This window comes from Drosophila novamexicana, unplaced genomic scaffold (genome assembly GCF_003285875.2).
Source record: "Drosophila novamexicana strain 15010-1031.04,08,12 unplaced genomic scaffold, DnovRS2.1 tig00000462-arrow-pilon, whole genome shotgun sequence".
NCBI classification, from domain to species: Eukaryota; Metazoa; Arthropoda; class Insecta; order Diptera; family Drosophilidae; genus Drosophila; species Drosophila novamexicana.
In genome coordinates, this window is record NW_020824806.1 from 2,547,747 (window position 1) to 2,574,475 (window position 26,729).

Consider the following 26,729-nt stretch of genomic DNA (forward strand, 5'->3'; position numbering starts at 1 on the left):
CAGAAATTGTTTCGAAGATTTATGATAACTTAGTATTTTATTATACGTAAACTAAATAAATGAAAAGCAGAAGGACAGCGTTTGCCTTAACATAACACTACGCGAATTGTTTCATTTACGAATATATTCTATATATATATACTAAAACAAAATCATAATTTATAACAGTTTCGCGGTCAACTCATTTGTGACTTAACTCATTAAAAAACCAATAATTGTGAAGACTTCCTGACCTATTCAAATGACAATTTATAAAAAGATACAATCGCTAAGGCTTGTAGCAGCGGCGCACCCAACCCGACTCGATGAGTGCTACGTTAATGTTCTTTGTGTGCGCTGCGGCATCCGGATCAACCAGTATCAATGTGATTGTATTATCCTGTAAAATACAAGATATATATGAGTAAGACAGTGCAGTCTAGTATTAAATGTTTAGCCTACAGCATCGTTGATTTTCTCAATTTTCGCATAGAGTCTGCGAAAGGACACAATATCGAAGAAGTAGGTGCTGGCCTCCACCGAAAAGCTTGGGCCCTGCCTGGGTGTCACGCAAGCCAGTCTGCCGGGCCAATATTGCGGCGGCAGGTGGGCAAACTCTTTGCACAAATACTTAAGATCACTGTGGCAGATCCACAATCTTTCGCCCGTATCAACCAGTTGCACCTTTAAAACGAGTTAAACAACTATTAAAGCCCATTTATAAGAACGAATTCAAGTACTCGCCTCAATATTCTTTCTATTACCCGCCTTAATATTCAAAACTTCGACGCGTTGCCAAAGTGTGCCCCTAAAGTGCAGAGCACCTAAATGGCCTATCATTATTAGATATAATGGTATGGTGTACTTTATCTCATGTACATTGGAGTAGAATCGCCTGCAAGTAAGTGATATAATGTAGATCGAACTATGCTCAATTATGTATTAAAGGAAAACTTACTGCATGTTCTCCGACATGTTTTTGTAAGCTTCGTATTCCTCGTCGTGCAGCCAAAAATTAAAGTTATGCGGGCTTGCCACCTAAGCATAGAAATTGGAAACTCAACATTGAGTTAGAATAATTTATAGCATTAGCTACCGTCACAAGCTGCACTTCGATGCGAACGTCCAGTTTAAATTTCTTGTGAACATCTCGTTTGGGCAAGCGGTGATCAAAGCGAACTGCTTCCTTGGGATACTCCACACTCATGACACGCTCGTCCTGCAATGAATGTTGATTTAAAAATGCTTTTCAAGGTACAACAAATTATTACCACAGCAAAAATAGGAATGGCATCCGATTCACTACCATCATCCGAGGAGATGTATTCAATATATGGCTCTTCCCAACTTGGCCGAGTATTGGCTGTCACACTAGGCCTGGCCTTCACCAGATTGACACAAGATGCATTGGTCGTGTATTTGTAGTTCAATACTCGTTCATCCTAAAATTGATATAAATCATTTAATTGACAAACATTTAATGATTGCTGAATCTTTACGTGCCACAGCATACGCTGGAATGGCATCCTCATCGCAGCCCTCATTAGATGATAGATATTCCTTGTGGCGTTCCTTTGGCTTTTCGGCCACAGCTTGTTTATCCAACACGGGAGCTTTATTGGAGTTGACTTCTATTTCGCCCTGCTCAACATATATTCCCAAATGGTTCTCTTCACTCGAAGAGTCCTCATCAACGTGGGCAATAGTTACATTTTGAAAAGAACTAATCATTCGGTTTGTCTCCCTTGCCAAATTCTTTTGGGCCACAGCAGGTGCTCGACTTTGAGCTTGGGAATCGACGTGGTTATAAGAGGAATTGGAACGTGCCAAAGACCGAGATTGACGATTACTACTATGATTACCATAGTTGTTGCTGCTCTGGTTGTTGTTAATTCGTTTGTTGTTCGAATGTTGCGGCTCATTCACAAACACGAGATCGGATCTTTGCGAGGGATAGCCGTAATTTGGCTTGGCAGTTTTTCGGCTCCTTGACCTGTGGCTTGGCCTCCTTTGGCACTGCACCAGGTTTTGGATGTGCGCGGTCTTGGCGTGCCGCCTGGCCAATACATGCGCCATCGGTCCGGATCCTGCTAACTAATAAAAGGAACTTAACTAAACAAATGCATTTATCGACTGTTAATTCAAAACCTACCACAACAGTGTCTGGTATGGAGTGTAAAAAGCTTTCAATGTCTTTGAAGCCGAGCCTTTTGAATGGCACGGCAGTTCCCTCTTCCTTGGCATAGTCCCGCTTCAGCCTTTCCACTGTTACACGCTCCGGCGTCGACACAATTAACGAGTGTATAACTTTCTTAACGTAACTTAAAAGCCCCTGTTCGTCCATTTTTTAGATCTACTTTTCATAAAAGTGCGAAAAACACATTAGAATATTAGCGCGTGCTTGAACTTGGCTGCGCTGGCACCAGCTCAGTACGCTGATCACAGCATAGACGATATGTCAACAAAATGGCACGTGATAAATATTTTGACAATACAAATTTCAATTTCGTATAGTATATAAAAATATCCTATGAGGGGATGTAAGTAATTGGGCTTGTTTTTGCGAAGAACTTCGCAGACAGATACAATTCTTTATCAAGTGGCTTCTCATGTTAATCTAATAAAAACCATATATGTTCATTTTGTCTTGCATTATAATATTATAATAAAACTAATAAGAAAACAATATTCATAAATAATAAAATTTATCGAATATTCAACTGGTTCATTTTGGACTAGGTGGCAGCGCTGAACTAAAACTAGCTCCATTCACTTAATTGAGGTGGCAACGTTGATGATACCGATAACGATTTACTTGAAGTTGGCTGTGGTTCGGTAACCGAACTAGCTCTTTCTTTTTACTTCCTTTTGGTTCCGAACAAGCAGCAAAATGTCGAAGAGAGGTATTTTACAACAAATTAAATCCGAATAAATAGTGAAAAATACAGTCAATCAATGCAAAATTGCTATGCAACAATGAAGTGCTCAAACAGATATATGTGTTTAACTAATTATTTGTGTTTTTCGTCAATTAGGACGTGGTGGTACCGCGGGAGGCAAATTCCGCATCTCGCTAGGTTTGCCCGTAGGCGCTGTTATGAACTGCGCTGACAACACAGGTAATACACAAACATAAATGAGTTTTAATTTGTGAAATGCTATATATAAATTTGTTTGTTTTCCAGGTGCCAAGAACCTGTATGTAATTGCTGTGCATGGTATTCGCGGTCGCCTGAACCGTCTGCCTGCTGCTGGCGTCGGTGACATGTTTGTGGCCACCGTCAAGAAGGGCAAGCCCGAGTTGAGAAAGAAGGTGAGTGTCTGCTGCGCAAATGTTAAGTGAAAAGTGCGAAACATGCTTCGTATTGCTTGAGTGTAAAATGAACAAATCCATGTGGAAATGGACCCTTGCACGCTCCTGCGCAGTGTTGCCAACTGCCGCTGCAAAAAGCTAAATCCAATAGCAAATTAGCTGAATTAGCAATAAAGACGGTGCAAGAGAAGCCGGAAAACAGCTAAATCAATTTAAAATATAAGCCATTTTCGGCTAACCATTTGTGAAAATAGCCAGATTTAGCTAATTGGCAACTCTGCTCTGTGTTTTGTGCAAAAAGCGTGCAAAGTATGCGAACATTTTAGCTTGACTGTTGATTTTAAGTGTTTTGTGAATTATTTGTTAACGCGTGTTTATTTTTAGGTTATGCCCGCCGTGGTCATTCGGCAGCGTAAGCCGTTCAGAAGGAGGGACGGTGTTTTTATATACTTTGAAGATAATGCGGGGGTCATTGTGAACAACAAAGGCGAAATGAAGGGCTCGGCCATAACCGGGCCCGTTGCCAAGGAATGCGCTGATCTGTGGCCCCGTATCGCATCGAATGCAAGCTCTATAGCATAAGCAACAGTTCCCCAATTCAACAAGAAATAAACCCAATAACGGAACACCAGATGTTATTAAATTAGAACTGACTCTAAAATAGTTTTATTTCATGGCCTCTAAACACGGATGAGTTTCGTTCAGCCTTTATGCCTTAGGCGCCTCCGTTCGCAGCGTGGGCTTTGGCCGTGTCACCTCCATCGATATCTTGCCGTTGGCGCCCTTGAACAATGCATAGCACACCTCGAAGGTGAGCCCCTCCAGCGCATCGCCGTTAAATTTGGTTATGATGTCGCCGCGCTGCAGCTTGCCATCGATTTCCGGATATTGTCCTTGTAGCTGCAAAGTGAGGCTGTAAGCAATTGAAACATCCACTCTTCTGATGAAGCTACTTACAATTTCGGAGATGGTGCAGCCGCGTTCATTGGGTACCAGCGAAAGACCCAATTCCTTGCCGCTCTTTTTCATAAATTCCACATTGAACTTCTCCAGTTCAGGCGGATCGGCGCGGAAAACCGTAAAGTTGACGTTCTTCTCATAGGTCATGTGGAACAGTTGATGCACCTTTAACGTGGTCATGCTCTCGCAGTGCACCGCCTTGCCGTTGATGTCGCAAATGTGATCAAAGATCTTCAGGCGGTTGTCCGCGGCCAAGGCGCCCTCCGGATAAATGTGTGTTATGACACAACCAGTCTGTGGAGGGAGTTAGTGTGTAGTAATAGAATGTGGAGTGGAGTGTGCATACGTACCTTCACGTTGTTGTTCTTGCCGCCAGTCACTATAACGCCCAACGGTTTTTTTTCCACCTTCACCTCGATGAGTATCTTTTTGTTTGGCTTTATTTCGGCTATAGAGGGTTCCTGTGGCTTTTCCTCCTCCTTTTTGGCCTCTGGGGATTCACCAAGTAAATAGTTATAAAATATTGCGGTCGGAATATTTACCTTCTTTCTTCTTTTCCTCTGCCTCGCGCTCGGAACGTATGGCCTCCTCGCTCTTGAGCGTGAGCAGTATCATGGTTACCACGCCCTCGGCGCGTTTCAGCAGTCCGGTCGCCTATGGGAATGTATATAAGTCTTAGTACTTGATTACCATTAGTCAGACTTACTTCATCGTAGTTCGACTCCAGTGTCACATCCTGGTTAATGGCCAGCACCATGTCTCCAACTTTGACGCCCGCCTGGAAGGATTTGCAAGTGAATTATGTGGACAGAGGACGGGTTGCAGGGTCACTTACCGCCTCTGCATTGGAGCCCTCACGCAAATCGGAGACGAAGATGCCATTGCCCACCTCGACATGCTTGCCGTAGATGACCATGATGCCCAGGAAGCCCTCCTTGCGCACTTGCACCGTGCGCGCCTTGGGGAACTGGTCGAAGATGAACTTCGTCTGCAAATGAAATAGAATTTATTGAGCGAAAGAATGCAAAGGATGACTTGGTTTTAGCTAGCCTCATCGGTGGATGCTGGGAACTTCTTGATGGGCTTGACGCACATGCCCTCGTCGTTGGGCTTGCGGCGTGATGTAATCATCACGAGCTTCTCCCCTTCGACGTTCTTGAACACGGCGGAGGCGTTCAAGTGGCAGCGATTCTTTAGCACATTGCCATTGACCTCGACGATCTCGTCGCCCGGCTTCACGTCCACGCTGGCCAGCAGTCCATTCGGATCGACGCCAGCCACAAAGCAGGCCATTTTCTGTCTATCCTTGTGGCCGGCCAGCGCGATGCCCAGCGGCACATTGCCCTGCCGCTGGATCTCGATGCGGCGCAGATCCTTCATCATGTTATAGCGCTTGTTGATCTTGGCCATGGTGTAGCCAAACTCATCCTCCTGCTCCTTGTCGCGATCCTTTTCCTGCTTGTTTAGCTTGCAGTTGCCCGCCGATGCGCGATCAATCTGGGAAGAGAAAATCGATTGTTATAAAAGATGTTTATATATATGCCATATTTAGCTCCACAAACCTCATAGCCCGCTTCGGTGCGAATGCGTCCGGTCATGTCGCGCGTATCCTCATCATCGTCGTCGTTGTTGGTCGGCACGTGCTTGACCCGTGTGGAGGCCGAAAAGGCTGGATTGCGTCTCGGATCGTTCCGTATGGTCGGTTGCCTGACAGTGCCCATAGTATTGCTGGAACTTTGATCTGTGAGAAACGTGTGAGTCAAGCCGGATATATATTAGATGCTCAGATTCTACCTTGATTGAATTTATTTTTGGTCTGCATGTAGCCATTGCGTGGATCATTTTTGCTTTGCTCATCGCTCTTGTCAAATGTCTGGATTTCCAGCTCGATCTTAAAGTCTGCATCCTTGATCAGATCGATGACCGCCTGTTCGGTTGCGTGCCGCACATCTTTGCCGTTCAGCGAAAGGATGCGATCACCAACCTGCGAATGCCGCGCTGTTATCCAATTTATTTTAAACTCTCAGCTACAGACCTTTAGTTTACCACAGAGATGAGCAGGACTATCGGGAACAATACCCTTTATAAATATGCCAGTCGTTTTCGTGTTCGGCGAATCCTTCACCTCGCCGCGTACAATACAAATGCCAAATGATTTCTTGCCCGTTTTATCCAAAGTCACCATGTGAATGTGGTCTGCAAAAGACGAGGATGTTGGAGAGAGAGAAAGACATATGTATGTATATATGTATGCGTATATATATATATGTGTGAAAATATCTTATGCCAAAACGCAAACAAAGTTGAATTCCTTCTGCGCTGCAAATTAGCATAAAACGTAATTTAAACATTGCCCTTCTACGCGATTCTCATGGATTCATGTAGGCCTTGCAATTTTCCATGCTTTGATTGTAAGTGGTGTGTGAAGTAAACATTGGTCTTGTCAAACTAATTATCATTATTTTTGTGCTTGCGTGTGTCAATACTAATATATGTATACATGTATGTATGTATGTATGTATGTATCAATGTATGAATGTATGTATGTATGTATGTATGTATGCATGTATGTATGTATGTATGTATGTATGTATGTATGTATGTATGTATGTATGTATGTAAGTAAGTATGTATGTATATGTGTATGTATGTATGTATATATATATATATATGTATGTATGTATGCCCGTATGTATGCATTTGGGTGTGCGTATGTTCCCGCATACATTCTGTCTGCTTCGCTGTAAATCTAAAAAAACGTATTTTTAGCAGTGCTCTACTACGCGATTCTCATAAATTCAGGTTCCTCGCAGTTCTTCATGCTTTGCTAGTAAGTAAAGTGTTACATTAACATTTGGTGTTAAGTTGTATTTCTGTTCTAACTCTCACCCGCTCTTTCCCTCGCTCTTTCTCTTCCGCTTGTTATCTTCCACTCTCTGTCTCTCTCCCCTCTCTCTCTCTCTCTGCCTCTCTCTCTCTCTCTACTCCCTCTTTCTCTACACTCCCTCTTATTTATTTGTCTTTCTCCTATAAATATTATACTATATATATTCTCCATTTCTTTTGCATTTTTAGGGATATACATTCTGACGCTTTCCTATTGTGTGCATGTACATTTTTGGGTAAGTACATATTACATATACATATACATACATATTTACATATAAATAAGAATTCAGAGCACGGGTTACCGCCTGGCAATATATTTAATATGGTGATTTCAAATATACTGTTTACAATATATATTTTTAAATACTCTTAGGCTTGCCTTGCTATAATTTTAAGTAAATTTAGAGTTCTTCAATTTTAAACAAGCTGTGCATAATATTGTACAATTAACTTCGAATTCAGTCACAGGCAAATCTTACAACAAACTATGTTAAAAAAAACGTTTCAACACAAAGTAGAGTCAGGGTCTTATTATATCCATAATATATTCATAAATGTTGATATCAGCATAACAAATTCTGATAAATCCCATGAACTGTTTAGCACCTCTTCTCATATGTTATATAATTAGCCAAGTATGCACATAACTATCATGCCAAAGTCATATCCGCAGCTCTTATATAAATTTGTAATTGGATTGAATTGTTATGTCGTGGAGTACTAACCACCTCCGCCACCGGCACCGGAATTCCCTTGGTATTGAACCATGATTAATTAGGTTATATATAATTATTTTACAGATGCAACTACGTCAAGCGCTCAACATTAAATTTTCAATTGTTGGTTTTTTATTTGTCTCTTTAATTTTTAGCTGTGAGCTTTTTGCAGCGAGCCCATTGAAAATCGCGCCTAAACTGATTTTACAATTAGCTGTCTGGCATTCTTGCTAACTGACTTAGTGGCTATTCTATTTTGAGTCTGATTTTCGTATCGATTACACTGCGCAACAAGAGCTGTGACCGTGGAGCAAAGTGACATTTTTAAAAAACCCAAATACAATGTTTGTTAAACATTGAAGAGTATGCAAAAAAAAAGAAGCATTTTAATGTGGAATTTCCGTTTGGTCGTAGAATTAGTTTTCTTGCAGCACAGTGTTATTGATTTACCATCGCATTTCACATTGGCTTCAATTGCATTGAGTAACTTTCGCTGCTTGTTGCGGTAAATTGGCATCTATGACGCAAGGCAATTGCACACACTTACACACACACACACACACACACACACACACACACACCTACATTTCACTCATAACATTCAGTCCAAATAAAGACAAGACTGCGTTTAGTCGCCGGCATCTTGATTGGCATTTATTACAATATTAATTTGTTAGTGCGATTTAGTCAATGGAAAAGTCAGCACTCCGTAAATGGAAGCCCATCAAGTGCTGTCCATATGCCAAATGCCCATCGATTTTAGCTGGTTCTATTGTACAAAATACACAAGCGCATAAGCACGAACATGTCTGAAAAGAATATAATTACAAACTTGAAAGCGTATGGTAAGGAGATTGAAAAGCTAATGGGATCGTTATATCCTGTCGTAACTCTACACAAATGAATTTAATTTGTCCTCAGAACTTAAATGCATAATCAAGATTTGCATTTTAATGAGAGGAGCCCGGCCAGACCAGACCAGAGCAGACCAGAGCACGGAGAGGTGAGGTGGGCTACACTGGGCTACAAAGCTACGCAAACATTTCCATTAAATGCTTCAAGGGATATGAATATTATGTGGTGCAATGCAAAGCGTATTCTGAGCGAGAGTAAACAGAGACGCGCGCGCTCAAAGCGGGGGAATTACTTATACATATGTACGCTGGATAACAGTATAAATGGTGGGAAGGGGTCAGCCAGGGACGACAACGAAACGTTGTTGAAAATTAATTTCATAATAAAAAAGCGTAAGGAAACCCATTTGATAAAACAATTTCCTTTTTGCCTCCCAACAGTCATGTTTTGTTAGTAAAGTAAATTCAAAAGAGAACACAGCACCCGGGACCAGAGCAGAACGCAAAAACCAGAAGGCAAAAAAAATATAAAAAAAAATGAACCAAAAAAAAACAGTTGAAAAGCAAAAATATGGCAATGAGCTTAACTTTCAGCGCTGCACGCATCCGCAACGGCAAATGGCGGCCGCAGCTTCTGTTTCCACTCTCTCTCTCTCTCTGTCTCTCTCGCTCTCTTTCTATTGTCAGAGCAGCGCTGCTGACGTCGCTGTTGCGTTGTCGCTGCTGCTGCTGCTGTCACGTAGCATAGCCTGGACGCTGATTGGCTATTGGCTCCTTTCTGGCACGCCTTTCGCAATGGCCGCTGTCAACAATGTGTGTGTGTGTGTGTGTGTGTGTGTATATGAGAGCGCTTTGTTCTTTATTGCTGTTGCTGTCTCTTACTTTGGCAGCATCCTTCTGTAAGCGCTGCGTCGCAGTCGGCGCATGGTTGTTGCGACGATTTAGTTAACTGAAGTGATTTTCTACTGTTTGCTGTCGCACACACATACACGCACACACACACACACACACACCTATAGAGACAACAGCAACGCGCTATGCTCTTATGTAAGTAGCTACACGTGTACATATACATGCATGCATGTATATATGTGTGTGTGTGTGTGGATTCGTTGTTGACTTGTTCTCGTGTTGTACTTACATGCAGTTATATCAAATTGCTAATAATCGTTTAGCAGCCACTTCTGAGTGCGTCCTGGAAATGAATAAAAATTACAGTTTTTGCGCAAAAACACTTCAGCTGGCAGAAACTCGTTATAAATTTTGTTTATTGGCACAGCTCCAACTGCTCTTTAATGGCTTTATTAACCTGATTAATAATTTGGCTTGAATTTATCTTTTAATTTCTTAGAAAATAACTTTTACAACAATTTATTGTTTGTTTGGCAAGTAATAAAGTTTCTTCTAAGATTCTGCAGGATTCGCACTAAATACAATTAAATATTCTTATAAGCGCATCGTACGATGGGAACTGAGGACTCTGAGTGTGAAAACTACTCATTTCTTAAAGTATTTTTCAATGTAACCAATTTATTAAAGTATCAGCTATTATAATTTATATTTATATTATATTTTTTACCAAAAAAGTTGAGAACGTAAAAAACATGAGTCCAAAATATTTATTTGCGACGAAATGATATTGCTATTTATTCCGTTCTCCTTAGACTTTTTATAACAATAACAACAAGGTCGAAGGGTTTTTGCTTATTTTTTTAAATTATTAGTTAAGGCCGTACTAGCTAGTTCTAGTTACTAGTTAGGCGCTAAGGAATATAACTTTTATAATATAGATTAATTTAACACGTCACTTAAATTTATCTACATAATACATAAAATATAGAAATAATTAAAAACATATGTCTATAAATTTATTAATAATATCCGCATCTAAGATACAAACACCTTGAACTACTCTCAGGCGAAAGACCTGAAAGTATTCCATTTGAATGGAAGAATCGTACGCAACAGGCGCCCCTCAAGTGCAATAAAAGCAGTAAAACAAAACAAAGCGAACAGGGCATGGAACAGGAGCAGGACAGGGCAGGATAAGAGCCAACTGAATATTCTCACGACAGTCGAGGACATCGACAAACAATTACGCGTACATGTGTAGTAAGTATAAGCAGCCACCAGGGATGGGATGTGGCATGCCCCGTGGTACGGATTATGGATATTTGTGTTTACTACGGCCGTAATGGGCTCATAACTTTTAAATGTGAACGTGATAGAGCAAATAATGGTGCCCACATAAATGACATCGATGCTCTCCCTGCTCCATGTCAGCCGTTAGTGCGCGCTTGTATCTAGTATCTGTGCCTGGATATCCAAATGTATCTGCCGCTTCTTTCTGTATCTGTGTGCAATTGTTTGTAATCACAACGGCACACAATTGAATTCTTTTTGGTCAATTTTACGCCGGAACGGGATTGTTGTCAACATTAAAACTCAATTTAAATGACAACGCATAAACAAATAATTGTCCTTTTGCACACGGTAGACGGACCCGCTGCCGCAGCTACTGTAGCCACTGCCCTAAGCCCTTGGCTCGAGTGCGTCTCAAAGTTCACTCGCACGGTAGTAAGTTATTCAAATATTGAGTTTTTAACTCGCTGACAGCCACCACCACCACCACCACAGCAGCAGCAGCAAGGACAAGGAAGGCGGACAGGGAGCAGCAGCAGGAGGAGGATCATCCGCCACCCTACGCCCAGGACTGGCAGCATGTGCGCAGGGTCGCAGATGCAGAGATGTTCCTCAACCTGGCCTGGGTTTATATCAAGTGCGTTTCTGCTGCCGAAAAGCAAATTTCATTTGGATCTGTCGACATCAGTCGCCGCCCCTTGTTTGAGTTTCTACTCCTAAATATATTTGATTTGTTTACCATGCCCTGTAGCTCTGAAATCTTAAGCCGCATGTAAATGCGTTAAATTAAATTTCAAACGCTTGTACTTTTCACAGGACAGACAATTGAATGAGCCCGAGCTCCTTGTAGCTCGGATTGATTCTATTTACTGTGCCCAAGGATGACGATAAATACCTAATGCGATTATCGCAGTGAAGCTTTAGATGGATTCCAGCTGCATTTAATATATATTAGAGCGGCACTCGAATAACTACGACATTTATATTTGGATTGAATCCGTTTTGGGGTTTGCCCCTCCAGCTCGCATCCGGCTCGTCCTATTTATATTGCGCTCCATGTTGTTGATTTTTGGACACGGATAGTCCCGCACGTGTTCACACTTCGAGGCTCGCGGTTCGCGGCACGTGCAAATCTTTTGTAATTTCGTCATCAATGCAATCGCAAATATTAGTTGTACGGCTTTTATTTGCAGCACAAATTGGTAATATCAGCAACATTATCATCAGCATCAATGGCATCGGTTATGTCCTGCGTCCTGCGCATATTTTCTTTTCATTTGTCGCCATGTCGCCCATGCAAAGCAAAAATCTGTCCTCTTCCACCGTCGCCTTCTAGCTGCGTACTTTGATCTAACAAATTGATTTACACTAACGATTATTTAATGAAATTCCACACATCACGGCCCCGCCCCGCTGTCCACGTCCCGTTGTCCTGGCAGGAAGTGTGAATTACCTAACACCCGTTAAAGGACACACGCCCGACACGTGCCCGGCAAGAAGTTATTAGGTGTCTCTCTGTCTCTACAGGGAACCAGGAACCCTTGCTAATATGTTTGCATTCAATTTAAACACTTTACGGCGCGGTTGCACTTTGTGTGCTCAAACGGAAAGATTTCATTGTTGCGGATAGCTCGAGTGCTTTTTATTAAAAAACTTACAAATCTAATAAGAATTTCTACCAAATTGCAAACAGAATCATCACCTTATTTAACTTAAGCTGGGCTGGAAACCAAGAAACAAATATTGCCTTCTTTTCGGTTCACAGCTCGAACCAACTGCCTGGCCTTTGGGCTCGCTTCGGGACCAGTAAATCAATTCAATTCTTACTTTACACTTACGCGCCCCTTCTACTGAGAATATGTCAAGTTGTGCATATTTTCGCATAGAAATAATGCGCTATATTAGATATCTGCCCAATATTGGCATTTGTCAAATATAGTTAGATAAATACAGCCCCAGTTTTTCTTTATGCTGTGTGCCTGGGTCTAACTCAAAAGTTTTGTTTTTTAAGGTAACATTTTCTGCGGCTCAGTTTGAGCAGGACATATTGGCTTAAGCGTCTATTCATAGATAAAATCTTCAATAGAACTATCTTCAAGTCACATCTCTTAATATTTATGTTCTGTTAAATACCCTCTGTCCTGAATATTCTAAATATATATAAAGGTATCTTTGATTGTTGTCTATATCACCTATGTGAATGTTATACGAAGAAGAGAAGCTTCTTCCGCATTATATTTAAATAATGTTTTTAAGCTTTTTATCCGTTTCCAACTTAACGATTCACCTTTTTATGAAGTTGTCATTTTTTGTTAATTTTTAAAGGTACTTTTTTTTCAATTTCGAATTTTAACCATATCGTCTATTTTAATAACATCTTATCATAGTCAAGCGCGAATGAAAACTTCTTAGAACTTCGTTCCATTGATATTGGTACTGAGGAAACTTTATTCCTCAAACGAAATCTTGGATAAAGCTAAGACTTCCCGTCAAATGAAACTCTCATCTCGCCACCTTCTAAGAGTGTGCTGCCCCATGATCCAGATTGGTGTAAAGGTGTTCCAACGATTCTTTTCCCGCACTTCTGCTATCTCCTGAAAATCTGGGAAACGACAAGGGTTTACGGCAATCTGGAGCCTCTCGTTGGCCCATCATCCGGGCTAGAAGAAGCATCTGTATAAAGACTTTATCTCGCCAGTTCAGATCAAAGGCACGTCAGGTAAATTGTGTTGCATCCCTTAAACAGTTAGGTCGTGCCACTTTTATTCAATTGGGAAGAACTTATTAATTTTTGCAGTTAATTACAGTAAGGGTTACCTGTCTCGAGGTTAATAAATAAATGTTTTGCTGTTTGACTTTAGCTCTTTAGCCTTTTATCAGTCAAAACAAATAAATGATTATCCCGGCTTGTGCGTGCCCTGGCCGGATGGCGAAAAGATCAGTGCACAACTATTAACAACTGTCCAAATTATCACGCCCCACAAATTAAGCGGCCACCGGCAAAGGCCAGGACGGAAAAATCCGAGGCAAAGCACATAAAACCGTATGAGTTTATGCCCGGTTTCATGGCATACGGACAAGTGACAATCATCCTACTTAATTGAATTCTTTCAGTGCATAATAAATCAACTTAATGCGAGCCAAGTGTGCCTGCGAGCATGCAAAGCAATCCAAAACTCAAGTCGCAGCATATCCGCGCCCGCAGACGCGCAAATCCTTTGGCTTATTTGGCGGTTCGCAGCGAGTGGAAGATAGAGAAAGAGAGAGAGAGAGAGAGGGGTGGAGTGAGAGAGGCAAAGGGGGGAGTGGTTAGTCAGAGCGGGGCATGTGCGGTTTAGGCGGCGGCGGTTCTGCACACACAGGCAAATAAACAACAATAACATAGTGCAATCCAAACCCATCATGCACCCATTCAAGCTACATACACAGTGCTGTCCATTTGGCTTTTTAATAGCTAATTTTAGCTGTTTTCCGAGGGGAAGCATTTAAAAAAGCAGATTTTTTCCCTTTTTAATATAAGTTTCAATAAAATTTCTGTCTCTCTCTTTTTATTGGGAACATCCACAAAGTGGATTAATGTTCATTTTTCCATATTTTATTTATATTACGTTTTTTCAGATAAGTCGAAACCTTGTGACCTTAACAGAAGACTTAAAATGAAATCGCAATTCTAATCTTAAGGTTAAATATTTATAGCTATAATATAGAAGCTGTAGACCAGCTAGCCAGTTTCTGCTCTGCAAGCTAAATCAAATATTTTTAGCTATTTTTTAACACTGGTTTCAGCTACAGTTGGGCAACACTGTGCGGCACATACACACACATAGAGGCCACTCCAATCAGCCCATGCCCATGGATGGGCATGGTTGTAATTTCCACACTTGTGCTGACACATTCAAAGGGCTTTGGGTTTTATTTATGAATTGAGAAATTGACATCCTGCCGGGGTGGGTTAAGGCTGTGCTGGGCTCTGCCCGAGCCCGAGCTCACGGCTCGATTTTTATTGCCGCCAAACAAGAGGCTTAAGCGCACCAGAATCATCATCATCATCATCATCATGATCATCATTGTTATCGTCATCAAATGAACAAATGAATGAAATGAGACTCAAACAGCATGGCACTTGCTGCCACCCCACCTCCCCCCCGCAAGCCCCTCGATAACAGCCTGAAAGCGGATAAATCGAGCGTAAAATATTTCAGCTCGGACTCCTTTGTTATACTTTGCCACTTGTTTTTGCCGTGCAGGCAGGTTGAAGCGATTTGTAGCTGGGCGCTGAGCCTGTAAATGTGTGTGTATGTTTGTGTGTGTGCGCTGAGCTGAGCTGAACGGTTGCGGTTGAGATTGAGGTCCTGGCTGCAGTTGTGCAATTTGTTCGTGTGCCTGCTGTGATTTTTCGCATTGAGGGGTTGATTCCTGCTGCTGCTTGTCCATCAAATTGAGCGTCACTCAAGTATTCAAGTGTGTGTTGCCGCTTTTTTATGCTGCAGATACTTCAAAGATTTAATAATGACATAAGAAGAGCTGCCATTAAACCTGGCCAACAGCCATTGAAGTGTGCGTGTGTTTGCCTTTGCGATCTTGCTGCCGCAGACAGGTGGCAGGTGGCAGGATATCAATGGCTGGGAAAAGGACGAGGCCCGGCGCAAATTAGTGGAGCCCGAAAACGTTGCCATTGTCTCAGTTGAGTCGCCATTGTTTTGTTGGCTTCGTCAAAGCAATTCGAGTGTCAAATCTTTTATTTGCCTTTTGCAGATTTCGCAATAAAAATGTGTGCGCCCAAAAGTCGCATCGCCCAACTCCACGTCTGTATATATATTTATATCCTTGGCATATCCTTTTGGGCGGCGTGTTTGTTTGCTAGCAATAAATTTGCTGACAAAAGAAGGATTATTGCTGGATCATACCGCAGCCCCGTAAGCAGGATGCGACATCCCTGCTGCCATGGCTGACGGGCTGCCTGGCTGACTGGTTCCTGTCAGCGTGCATTCTTTGGCGTTATTGTTTGCGCATAAGTTAATTGTTCCCCTCCAAAGCTTAAACGCATCGCTCAACTTGAGCAAACCCCCGCCCTGCCAGTCCCGTCCCAGTTTCATGCTGTGCTTAAGCGATGATTAACCGTAGATTGACAGGGGCTGCCGCAGAGGATTCGGCATGGATATGGGTCGTTATACTCAGCCAAGCTAATGGCTGGGGTGCCATCGAAAACTCCAAGTGAGCGCAGCTATGGCAACTGTTGGTGTACTTAGAGCAGTTAATGTGCTTAGGCAAGTGGAAATAGACCATAGGATATCTGTAGTCAGGCACTATATTGTTAAACCTATAAATATGTTATAAATATACCCTGTAATCGCTGCAAATGGGCTTGAACTCAGAAGAAGGTTCTATACTATTTCAATTGAAAGAGTTTGCCGCTTAAAATCTCTGAGATCGATGAACATACGGCCTGACAAAGGGACTTTACTTATTTCAATCGTTTTTCTGCTTGAGAATAAGTATATTTGATTGAGTTAAAGTTGTTACCTTCTGTCTGTTCAAATATTCAGTATAATAAAGATATATTGATCAGATATGTGTAATTGAAAAATATAAAAGACGTTTCAAAGATTATGAGAATGTTTTTTATTGTTTGTTTATTAATTATACAATTTTAAACTTTTTCTATAAAATAGAAAATATTAAGATATTATTTAAAAATAATTATTGTAAAAACAAGGCAAACGCCAAATTAGAGAAGAAGCTGTAGAATGCGAAATTCTCATTTTTATGGCAAAAGACAATACTTATACTAGTTAAAGTCCACATCTAGTTTCCTTTTTTCATCCTTTCTCTCTCTTTTTGTCTCATTATCAGCCTCCTTCCTCAAACTCTCTCTGCCTCTTCAACACCTTAAACGCCTTTCTATGCGATTTTCATATTCTTTAATAATGCCTTTATATAATGAAATGTTAACAGTATAAGCTATCAATATTGTCAATTATTTAATACTACTAAAACAAAATTTTGACTATATCAAAAGAACAATTAGCTTTGTAGTTGGAAGGAAGAATTGCCATTGCAGAAACATTTGCAAATTCGATAGTGCTTAAAAAATAAATCCAATTTATGTGGGCTATTCGTTATTAAAGTCGTCTTAGCTAAACGTATAACCGAAATCTGTCCTTTTCCCATGCTTTATAGTGCCATTTTCAGTTCTGTTTAGTCATCGGAATAGAACTGGAAAATCACATTTGTAATAATTGCCATTAAAGCGGCATCCAAATCAATGGCTTTTGAGAAGTGCTCGTTTATTACTTCTTTGAAATTGAAACTCGGAGTTTGCTTGGATGTCCATCTGAGCTCGTAAAAAGACAAAGGAAATCCGCAATAAATTTACCACAACTGGATTGCACAACGGCAGCGAGTCCTTCCCCAAACCCAATAAAGCTTGCCTTAGACGAGCACACACACACCATTCACACACATAGACACGTATACAAAGGCAGGGCGGGGGTGTTACCACGCCCATAACGTTGACTAAAAATCAGTGATTTGTAAGTGTAGCCAAGTGATTTTGATTTTTCTTTTCGGATAGCGAATGGGAAGCGACGGGAAATGGGAATAGGAAAGATGGGATGAGCAAAAGAAAATAGAATAATGAAAATCATGCAAGGGGAAAGAAACGATATCAATATTGTCCTGTCAGGGGAGGGGGTGGGGGGCGGGTGGAGCTGCCAGCCACCATTATTGTTTAGCTACGATAGTGTCTGTATGTGTGTGTGTGAGTGAGTGTATGTGTGTGTGTGTGTGTGTGTTTGTGTGCCAGCAACTTCCGCAAAACTGAAAACTAATTTGAACAAAGTACAACAAATAAAACTGACTACTGAATGTTTAATTTGAAAAGGGAAGAAAGCGAACGGCAGCAGCAGCAACAACAACAGCAGCAACAATAATGTCTAACAACTAGAGAACAAAAACAGCGAAAATGAAAAAGAGAAATAATGCACACACACACACACACACATACACACATACTTATACAAAATACCCCCCAATTGTGTTAAGGATGTTGCGAAAATGGCGCATTGGCTGCGAGCGATGGACGCGGGTGCGGCGGGGTACTCAAACGAACTGAGCTGAAACGAGAACGAGAACGCCCGACATACGGTTAGAAAAACATTCGCACATAAAAATGCTAACATTTGAACGAGAGCGCATACTAGTACAGCACGCACACGCACACATAATAAGGCAGTAAGTGTGTGTGTGCGTGTGTGTGTGTGTGTGTGAGTGCGGCTGACATAATGAAACATTATTAAGAGCCACGACGTCAACGCAGCAAAAGGTATCTAAATTTGAGAAAATGTTGCCCATAGTCAGCATGTAGGCGCGCACGGGTAGCGCGACGGAGGGGCATGCTATGAGTTTTGGCTTCTGCAGTCGCTGGCGTCGACGTCGCCTGCCAATTTGCGTCCGCGCCCGCGTTACACAATGGTTGGAGAGGAAAACACAAATATCACATTTACAGCAAGCAGCACTCCACCATTTTAAGTTATTACGTCGTCTGTATGGGTGTGTGTATGTGTGCGTGCGTGTGTGTGTGTGTGTGTGAATGTGCGCGAGAGCGACTGCCTCGGCCCCTGCCTAGCCCCTGGCTCCTGATTGGGGGTGCGTAGATTGGTTTACAATCTCAGTCATCCCCTGCTGAGAGCAGGCGCAAAGCATATCTCCATCTCGCTCTGGCATGAACGGTTCTGCTGACTGCGCTGACGCTGGCGCCGACTGCGCTGCTGATGCTAGTGGCGTTGACGGCAGGAATAACGACAACGACAGCGACAACGACAACGACAACGACTACGGCTGCTGCGACAGCGACGACGACGTCGACAGTAGAATCACAGTTATTCGAGATACGAAAACATAGCAGCGCCGACAAAAGCTCATGGAAGCGAGAGCGGCAGCGGTTTTGGATAAATAAATGTTTGAGTTATGTAGAAAAACATTTCGGGCGAGAAGATTTTCGTTTTCGTTGCGATTCAGTTAACATTTGGCAAAAGGATTCCGCCTAAAACAGACAAACCGACGGATGACGCGTCAGACCAAGTCGCAAAGTCGTAACTGTGACAAGTTTCCAACTCAAGTTCAATACAAGCGGAAACGGTAAACGCAACGGTAACGTTAACGGTAACGGAATCGGAAGTCACATTGCACAGTTAAAATTCGTGTTGAGAAATATCAAAGAAAATCAAGTGAAAAAAAGCGCATTCATCAGTTCCTGAGAAATAGTCAAACAAGTGTTACGTCCTATTTATAAGTTAAGCATTTCATTAGCATAAATAAATACGCTACAAATACAAATTGAATTACAAAGACAGCTCAGTTTGGTGCAGTGTACAAGTTAGTTAGAGAATAGCAAGAGCTAAACATCCAAAGCATGCACACCAGCACGGATCCCATGCACGCCCTGCACGACTGCGCCTCCCAGTCCCCGCCACTGCACAAGGGCCAGCGCGGCGGCGTCGCAGCCTCGCGAGCCGCCGCCGCCGCTGCGGATGAAATGTCCATGATCTGCGACGACAGCGATTTTGAGTCCACGCCCGCCGGCGGCGGCAGCAGCAGCGGTGATAATTACAACAGCAGCGGCGGCACCGTCAACGGCGGCGCTGGCACCGGCGGCCCATTGGTAAAGCCGCCGTACTCCTATATCGCCCTGATCACCATGGCCATACTTCAGTCGCCGCACAAGAAACTCACACTCAGTGGAATATGTGATTTCATCATGTCCCGGTAAGTACACTGAGAGAAACAACAGCGCGAATTCTAGCTTAAACTATGGTATACAAATTTTTTTGGTATATAAAATTCTAAAAAAAAACCATTCAGAATCAAAATATTGCAATTAAAATAAATATATAAATTAAATTTTCGTGATTCATCTGTACGCAAATAATGCTGATTTTATTGTGTGGATTTATCAGCTAAAACGAGAAAGTTTTCACCTATTTTCCGATTGGATCTACTTGACTTTAGGTCGATGAAATAACAGTTAATTTGTTAGACATGTTTTTGAACCCATCTTTCAGAAATTCTCAAACAATATTTTTCGTAAGGTTCGTTTCCTTCCGATCATTTGTGTGATATGCCGCATTTAATCCTTCCATCACTTAGCTAAAAATCTAATATCCAGTTGAATAGACAGACAGTTCTCGATCAAGTATATATTGATCGATATCTTATACATGAGATCTAAAATATAAAAAATCGTTTACTCTAATATGACAATTCCCTTGATTATTGCAGTTTTCCATACTACAAGGACAAGTTCCCAGCTTGGCAGAACTCCATTCGCCACAATCTCAGTCTGAACGATTGTTTTATCAAAGTGCCGCGCGAACCGGGCAATCCGGGCAAGGGCAATTTCTGGACACTGGATCCCCTGGCCGAGGACATGTTCGACAATGGCAGCTTCCTGCGCCGACGGAAGCGGTACAAACGTGCGCCGGCCATGCAACGCTTCTCGTTTCCCGCCGTCTTTGGGACACTGTCGCCGTTCTGGATACGGAAACCGGTTCCGCTGGTGCCGGTGCACTTCAATGTGCCCAACTTCAATGGGAGTCGCGACTTTGATGTGATGCACACGCCCAGCGATGTGTTCGACACGGCGCTGCGTGTGGATAAAAAATTCAATTTCTTTGCCAATGCGGAGGCTTCATTCTATCAGAACAACAGCGAGAAGTTCGATCGCCTGCCGTTCATCAACCGCCGAGCGGAGCCCGTGGACGCACTGCCTCCAGCCAGCAGCGGCAGCGCCGCCGGCGATGCCAGCAGAGCCAACAAGTACAAAAATCCTTATGCGTTCGATGTCTCCGCTGCGGCGGCTGGCCTTGGAGCAGCCGAATATGCCGAGCGAGCCAACTATACGGATCTCAATGTGTACAACGATGATGTGGATGGGGAGGGGGACGGGGAGGCGGACGATACGTCATGCGATAAAATTGATGTGGAAAGCGCCAATGAGCACGAACAGGACTCGCATATATCGGACTCCGTGGATTCGGTGTGCACAAATCCCAATCGTTTAGATGTGGCCACAGAGGCCATCACACGCGATCCTGATCCCGAGCCGGAGCGCAATTCGCCCTATGCAATGCTCTTCGATCAGGCGGAGGCATCCAACAGTTCGCTCGCGATTACGTCCAGTCCCAAGGTGGCCACGCACAGGAACACACTCACCAGGACGACCTTGCTGCACATGAACAGTGAGCCCGCCAATCTGAGATGCGCCAGGCAGACCATGGCCAAGGACTTTCGCATCGAGACGCTCATCGGACACGGGCACAGCGATGGGGCGGCCAGTGATTAGTTAGTTCAGCCGGGACGGAACGGGACACCATCTGCTTGTGTATATTAAAGTGATTTCAGTTACGATTACGATCTAAGCATATTTTAACACCTCGTCTGAACGTTGTAAACATTAGCTGTAGTTTGCGGTATACACGGAATGCATCTAGACAAACGACTACTCATGTATTCCTCCCTCCACATGTCGGACAGCATGTACACTAAAAAAAACTTTAGCTGCGTTTTAGAAAATCACCAAAAATGAAAACCTTTTTTTCTCTTAACTTCAAAACTTATTCCTGCTTTAGCAAAAAGATCTGTTAAGAAAATTTCGAAACAATTTGAATTTTTGGCGATTTTTTAATATTGAGTGTGAAAAGTTTTGTAGTGTAGATGCATATTCGAGATACTTTTATGCCAGCACGAAATTTTAATGCGACCAAAAAAAAAAAAACAAAAACAAAACGCGAGTCCACTTGAATTGTATAAAATATAGTACTTACATATGCATTATGCTCGCTATCCAACAGGAACGAGCATACATACACACACATATATATATATATAAAGAAAAGTACATATTTATAGCATACTTTTAAAGCGATTCCATATAGTATATAGAGCATATGTGTGTCAACTCTGCATGTGTATGTGTGCGTGTGTGTGTGTGTGTGTATCTATATTGTATTTAATGCCAAGGCGCTCAGCACATAAAACACTATTAACTATAGAGTAGATTCTAAGAAATTTGCTGATGTTATTGAAAATTTAATAAAATGTATAATTAGAAAACGTCTATTGTTCATTTTCAATCAAATTTGTAAGTATTATTAAATATAAGAGTAAGTGGAATTCTCATTATAATCTAATACTTCTTTCCATTAAAGTCCAGACAGTTTCGGAAATAAGAAAGTTGTCGGATGAAATAATGGTATAAAATTATCTGGTGATCTACAGTTGCCTACACTTAAATTAATTTTAATTTAAATTATTATTTCGTTATTTTCGGCTAATCGGTTAGTAAATAACTAAAAGGTTTTAGTAAATGGGGTTATGTCTTGCTTCTGTTTAATTTACTGAAAAAGAGAGATTAGATCAAAATAAATTTGAGTGTCAGGATCTCAGCAACCGTCCAAATAAACGATTATTAGCTTCTGTTTGGAACCATGTTGGCTTTTAAATTAAGAATTCAACAGGTTGTTTACAAAAAAAAGTTTCTTTTATTTTGTTAGAGCTCAAACTTAGAAATTCGTCTATTTAATTTCATTTCAAATTTTTGTTATATTTTCATTTTAAAAGTATTTTAGTAAATATGTCGCCTAAACTGGGGCTTCTTTTTTTTTTAATGACAGCAGCTTGCTTTGGGAGTTGGCTTTTGCAAAGTAGTTAAACTGACATAACTATTACGATATCTATTTGTAGTTAAGTTCAACTTAAGCCCTTTTTTCAAGAATTTAAATAATTTTAACTAGGAAATCAAATACTAAAATTAGCTTGTCGTTCTTCTCTCTCCGTAATCATGCATAAAAATATGAATTGTACATAAATAATATATTGTTTATCAATTATTGAAAAGCACAATATCAATAAGAATTAAGCAATTAATATTTAAATATAACTACAGTTATTCGAATTCCTTAGAACAACATCTGTTCACAAATTCAGCCCCAATAAGTAGGCAATATGCACTCTTCTGTTAACCCATTGTGAGTTAAATGTGTGTAACAGCGGCATGGTTAAGCGTTAATTAAGCTAAAAGTTAGCCAATGATTAACTGTGAACTCTGCCTTGACACTTGCAACAAGTTCAACGCGACCACGAATTCTCTTTGGCACAGAACTCTCCAAATTGCTGACATTTAACCAACTGTCAAACGGAAATGACAGCAGCTGTCAAAAATGTGACGCATGCGCCAACGCGTTGGCGCTCAGCTGATTGTGGCACTTGTGCAGGACGAAAAAGGACGACGCGTTGAGTTTGCGTCAGAGCGGAGAAAGCTCGCGTCGCGGCGCGAAGCGGAGCGAAGCTTTTGCCAAAAGCTCGCCGTCTGTGTGTGCAGTGCTCGGTAGTTTTTTTTTTGTAACGTGGTTTTCCAGTGTTAAAACATTAAAAGCTAGGCTGGAAAAAGGACAACAGTTAAATAGAAGATACCAACACTATTGGTATCCAGCAGTACGGAGCTGCAAACTCCATTTGGCATAATTCCCCATACACACACACACACACACACACACACACACACACACAAACACACACAGCCGAACACACAGCAAAAAGTCGATTTTTCACCAACATAAAGTTGTATATGCGCAAAACTTTCAATTGCTGTGAATATAAACGAGAATAGAAAATTAAATAATATAAACTGTGAGGATATAGACAAAAGTATTCGCGTGTGATATATAAGGAGTGCAGCATTTCGATTTTAATTCCCATTCGGCTAATCGGAATGCTGAGCTCATCGTAGAGCGCAGAAAAGTGGAGATACGAAACTTGCAACCACCCGACCGCCCGCCCGCCCGCTAGCCGCAAAAACAAAACCCAGTGTCGCGAGTCCCGGGGTCCAAAGTTGACCTCTTCTATTGTGATGTTATGTTTATGCCAATGAGAAAGCTGATAAGTCGTGTGACCAAGCGCCTGAAAGGCTGTTGAGCAATGCAAAGCGGAGCCGGAGGCATAGCCAACAGACAGCCTTAGCCTGAGCCGAATCCTGCCACGAATTGCGTCCGCGGGCTGAGAGGTGTTTTATTGAGCGACACCGCGTAACGGACAGCGTTAAGCATCAGCTACGGCTGCAACAACAACGGCGACAACAACAACAACAACAACGAGGACGACGACCACGACCAGGTCGACGACTAGAACGCGCACATGGCTAGCTGGAGCTGGAGCATCTTGTGCGCAACGCTGCTCGCCGGCCTCACGTTACTCACGGGTATGTAAATCTGAGATTTAAGCTGACAGCTACGCCTAATCCTTGGTGACCCCACACAGTGACCCATACGGTGCGCATTACCAATCTCCGTGTGCCGCACACTTACACACTCGAACGTGATAATGAGCCCGATCCTCTGGTGTTGGACTGCGAGTACGAGATGGGGCCGCGGGAGAAGGGCTTTGTGCTCAAGTGGCTGTTCAACAATCATTCCATCTATCAGTGGATACCCTCCGTAAAGGGTTTCGCCATGGTGAGTCATAGTCGAACGTCGTCCACCCCCGTTGAAGGAGGGCAGAAGTCAAGCGCGTGAAGGCAAAAAATTAATTAACATAAATTTCGCTTTCTTCTTGTGCTTCTTCTTTGTTTCTACTGCTGTTCTTGTTGTTGTTGTTGTTGTTGCTGTAACTCTTGTAGGGCTTCATGAAGGCAAAGATAGACACCAAAATATTCAGCATGGAGGGCAGTCCCGGTGTTATATCGATAAAGAATCCCGACTGGAACATGACGGGGGAATACACCTGTGCCGTGCAAACCTTTGAGTCCACGGATAAGCGGAGTGCCCGCTTACAAATAATCGGTATGTTGAAGGGGGCTTACAATTTGCATATACCCTTTGTTTTTCTATTTATTCCCATATACACTAACCAAAACAAGGTTCAATTAATTTATTCATTACACTTATGTCAAAGAGGCGGCCTTATACTCATACTCTACTTTATTTATATAGTTGGATTGTTGTCCAAAATTGATGAATTTAAAATATATTACATTATTTTGAATCGGAAAAGAATCATATTGCTCAGCTATTCCTTTTAATTTAAATTAGGGACGACTTGTTATCTCGAGAAAAGTGAATTCTATTTAAAGTTTAATTTGTGAATGTTAGACTAATTTAATATTTAAGTATTGATATCAAATTAGGATTCTTCCGGCCGAGTAGGGCATAAAATGCGTCGGCTATGCCCAGCTATTGCCTCCTCACCTGTTTATGGCGTGAAGTTGTTTGCTTAGGTGTTGGGTAGGTGTGTTGCCATATGTGGCTGGGCATGTGTGTGTGTGTGTGTGTGTGTGTGTGTGAGTGTGTATGTTTGTGGCACGTGCGACTCATATTTGCATGCGTGTCATGTGGCAGTCGCTGCGGTTACAGAACGCCCAGCCAGCAGCCCAGCGCCGCCTCTTGTTTTTGTTTGTATTTTTGTTTGTTTTTTTTTTTCTGGTGTCTATTTCGAAAGTTTTGTTTTTGTTTTTGTTGTTGTTTAGCTTGACACTTGATTAATTCTCACGGTTTTTTGCCCTGTTTGCCGTGACCCACACGTCATCTCGTCGATTGACAATCCCCATTCCGAAACTAACCCAATCCGCGCAAACAGTTCCTGAGTCGGATTTCATGCTGGAGGCACGCATGGGTGGCGAACAGACGGATGTGGACATAATGTGCGCGGTGCAGAACGTATTTCCACAGCCGGTGCTCTCCGTCATGTAAGTACAGCTCAGCCACATTGGCCAATTGGATGCATCTAATGCCTTGATGCTGGCGAATTGCAGCTTTGATACACACATACTGGACTCGGTGCTGACGCAGTTGGATCAGAACCCGAGCGGCCTGTACAGCATGACAGTGCGGACGCGCATTCCTAGAGATCAGCTCGAATCACCCACACCGATAACATGTGCGTTTTTCCTGCTTGGCACAAACTATACCAAACGCAGGGAGACTATTTTCTATGGTAAGTAGAGGTAAGCAGGATGGCGGGCAGCCAGCCGGGCAGGCGGGCGGGCGAGCCCTGGTGAGGATCAGTTGCTAATTTGAACCTTGTTCTGGTTGCCCCATTGCAGATAAGGCCACAAATATACAACGCAAATGGACAACAGTCGCCGTAGTTATGTCGATCGCATCTTTAGCTTTAAGCAGTTAGTTTGATAGTGTTTTTTGTAGGCTATGTACGTACGATTTGTTTTTATGTTCGTTTAGAATGTTTACAACTTTTTCATTTTTAAATAGAATTTTAAACGATAAACGTAATTTTTTGCGGTATTTTTAAAAAAGCGCTTATTTTGTAAATGCATGTAAATGTAAGAGAAATGAAATGACTCACACACACACACACTCAAACACACTCACACACACTAACACACACACAGTAAAAAGAAAATAAAAAAAAAGTGAAACATACAACAAACACTAAGCAAAACAGCAGAAACAACCAGAAACAAACAACAAATAACAACAACAAAACTAAAACAAATTATTGTATTCATATATTTACCACATAAATAAAAAAAAATATATATAAATAGTTATGTATGATGTATAGGTCTAATTGAGTACAGAAACGCTAATAAAAACGAAAACATTAAAAGTGCATTAAATAAATGTTTGGCAATTGTTTTTATGTTATTCTATTCGAATATTAAGTATACGCTAACATACTGCTAGTTTAAGAAAATTAAATTCAAATTATAGACTATTTGGTATATTTTGGTACATTTTGCATAACAATCGCCTGCAGCCCTATTGTATGTTGTTTGTTGAGTGTGCAGCCCTGGCGCGCATGCACGAACGAGCACTTCCAGTGCGCCTTCCAGTGTGCCTATGAGTATGCAGTGAAAATGACAGC

At 41.9% G+C, this 26,729-nt stretch overlaps 5 protein-coding genes across 6 annotated transcripts; 3 read left to right on the forward strand and 2 right to left on the reverse strand.

Moving 5' to 3' along the window:
• Nucleotides 1-165: 165 nt before the first annotated feature.
• LOC115760969 lies at nucleotides 166-2,507 on the reverse strand. The gene is made up of 8 exons (XM_030702570.1): nucleotides 2,132-2,507; nucleotides 1,483-2,073; nucleotides 1,251-1,421; nucleotides 1,076-1,198; nucleotides 938-1,017; nucleotides 724-874; nucleotides 442-663; nucleotides 166-379 (listed from the first exon to the last, which is right to left on the reverse strand). The coding sequence occupies exons 1-8, from the start codon at nucleotides 2,321-2,323 to the stop codon at nucleotides 269-271; spliced, it is 1,641 nt and encodes a 546-aa protein (XP_030558430.1). The 5' UTR covers nucleotides 2,324-2,507; the 3' UTR covers nucleotides 166-268.
• Nucleotides 2,508-2,784: 277 nt separating this feature from the next.
• On the forward strand, nucleotides 2,785-3,945 carry LOC115760970 (60S ribosomal protein L23). The gene is made up of 4 exons (XM_030702571.1): nucleotides 2,785-2,882; nucleotides 3,015-3,098; nucleotides 3,165-3,292; nucleotides 3,677-3,945. The coding sequence occupies exons 1-4, from the start codon at nucleotides 2,870-2,872 to the stop codon at nucleotides 3,872-3,874; spliced, it is 423 nt and encodes a 140-aa protein (XP_030558431.1). The 5' UTR covers nucleotides 2,785-2,869; the 3' UTR covers nucleotides 3,875-3,945.
• On the reverse strand, nucleotides 3,821-8,029 carry LOC115760968 (inactivation-no-after-potential D protein). Its single transcript, XM_030702569.1, has 11 exons — nucleotides 7,867-8,029; nucleotides 6,288-6,448; nucleotides 6,047-6,236; nucleotides 5,815-5,993; nucleotides 5,303-5,749; nucleotides 5,088-5,240; nucleotides 4,959-5,030; nucleotides 4,795-4,906; nucleotides 4,603-4,742; nucleotides 4,250-4,546; nucleotides 3,821-4,192 (listed from the first exon to the last, which is right to left on the reverse strand). Exons 1-11 carry the CDS (start codon nucleotides 7,907-7,909, stop codon nucleotides 4,001-4,003), a joined length of 1,986 nt encoding a protein of 661 aa, XP_030558429.1. The 5' UTR covers nucleotides 7,910-8,029; the 3' UTR covers nucleotides 3,821-4,000.
• An 11,237-nt stretch (nucleotides 8,030-19,266) lies between these two features.
• LOC115761031 (fork head domain-containing protein FD3) lies at nucleotides 19,267-21,278 on the forward strand. The gene is made up of 3 exons (XM_030702644.1): nucleotides 19,267-19,619; nucleotides 20,133-20,994; nucleotides 21,097-21,278. The coding sequence occupies exons 1-3, from the start codon at nucleotides 19,267-19,269 to the stop codon at nucleotides 21,193-21,195; spliced, it is 1,314 nt and encodes a 437-aa protein (XP_030558504.1). The 3' UTR covers nucleotides 21,196-21,278.
• Nucleotides 21,279-23,336: 2,058 nt separating this feature from the next.
• LOC115760908 lies at nucleotides 23,337-26,308 on the forward strand. 2 transcript variants are annotated; one of them, XM_030702479.1, is made up of 6 exons: nucleotides 23,337-24,108; nucleotides 24,168-24,361; nucleotides 24,526-24,688; nucleotides 25,482-25,590; nucleotides 25,657-25,848; nucleotides 25,948-26,030. In XM_030702479.1, the coding sequence occupies exons 1-5, from the start codon at nucleotides 24,045-24,047 to the stop codon at nucleotides 25,844-25,846; spliced, it is 720 nt and encodes a 239-aa protein (XP_030558339.1). In that variant the 5' UTR covers nucleotides 23,337-24,044; the 3' UTR covers nucleotides 25,847-25,848; nucleotides 25,948-26,030. The 2 variants fall into 2 exon arrangements, with proteins under 2 accessions (XP_030558339.1, XP_030558338.1); XM_030702478.1 differs by having other exon boundaries at nucleotides 23,339-24,108; nucleotides 25,657-25,838; nucleotides 25,948-26,308.
• The last annotated feature ends 421 nt before the right edge of the window (nucleotides 26,309-26,729 follow it).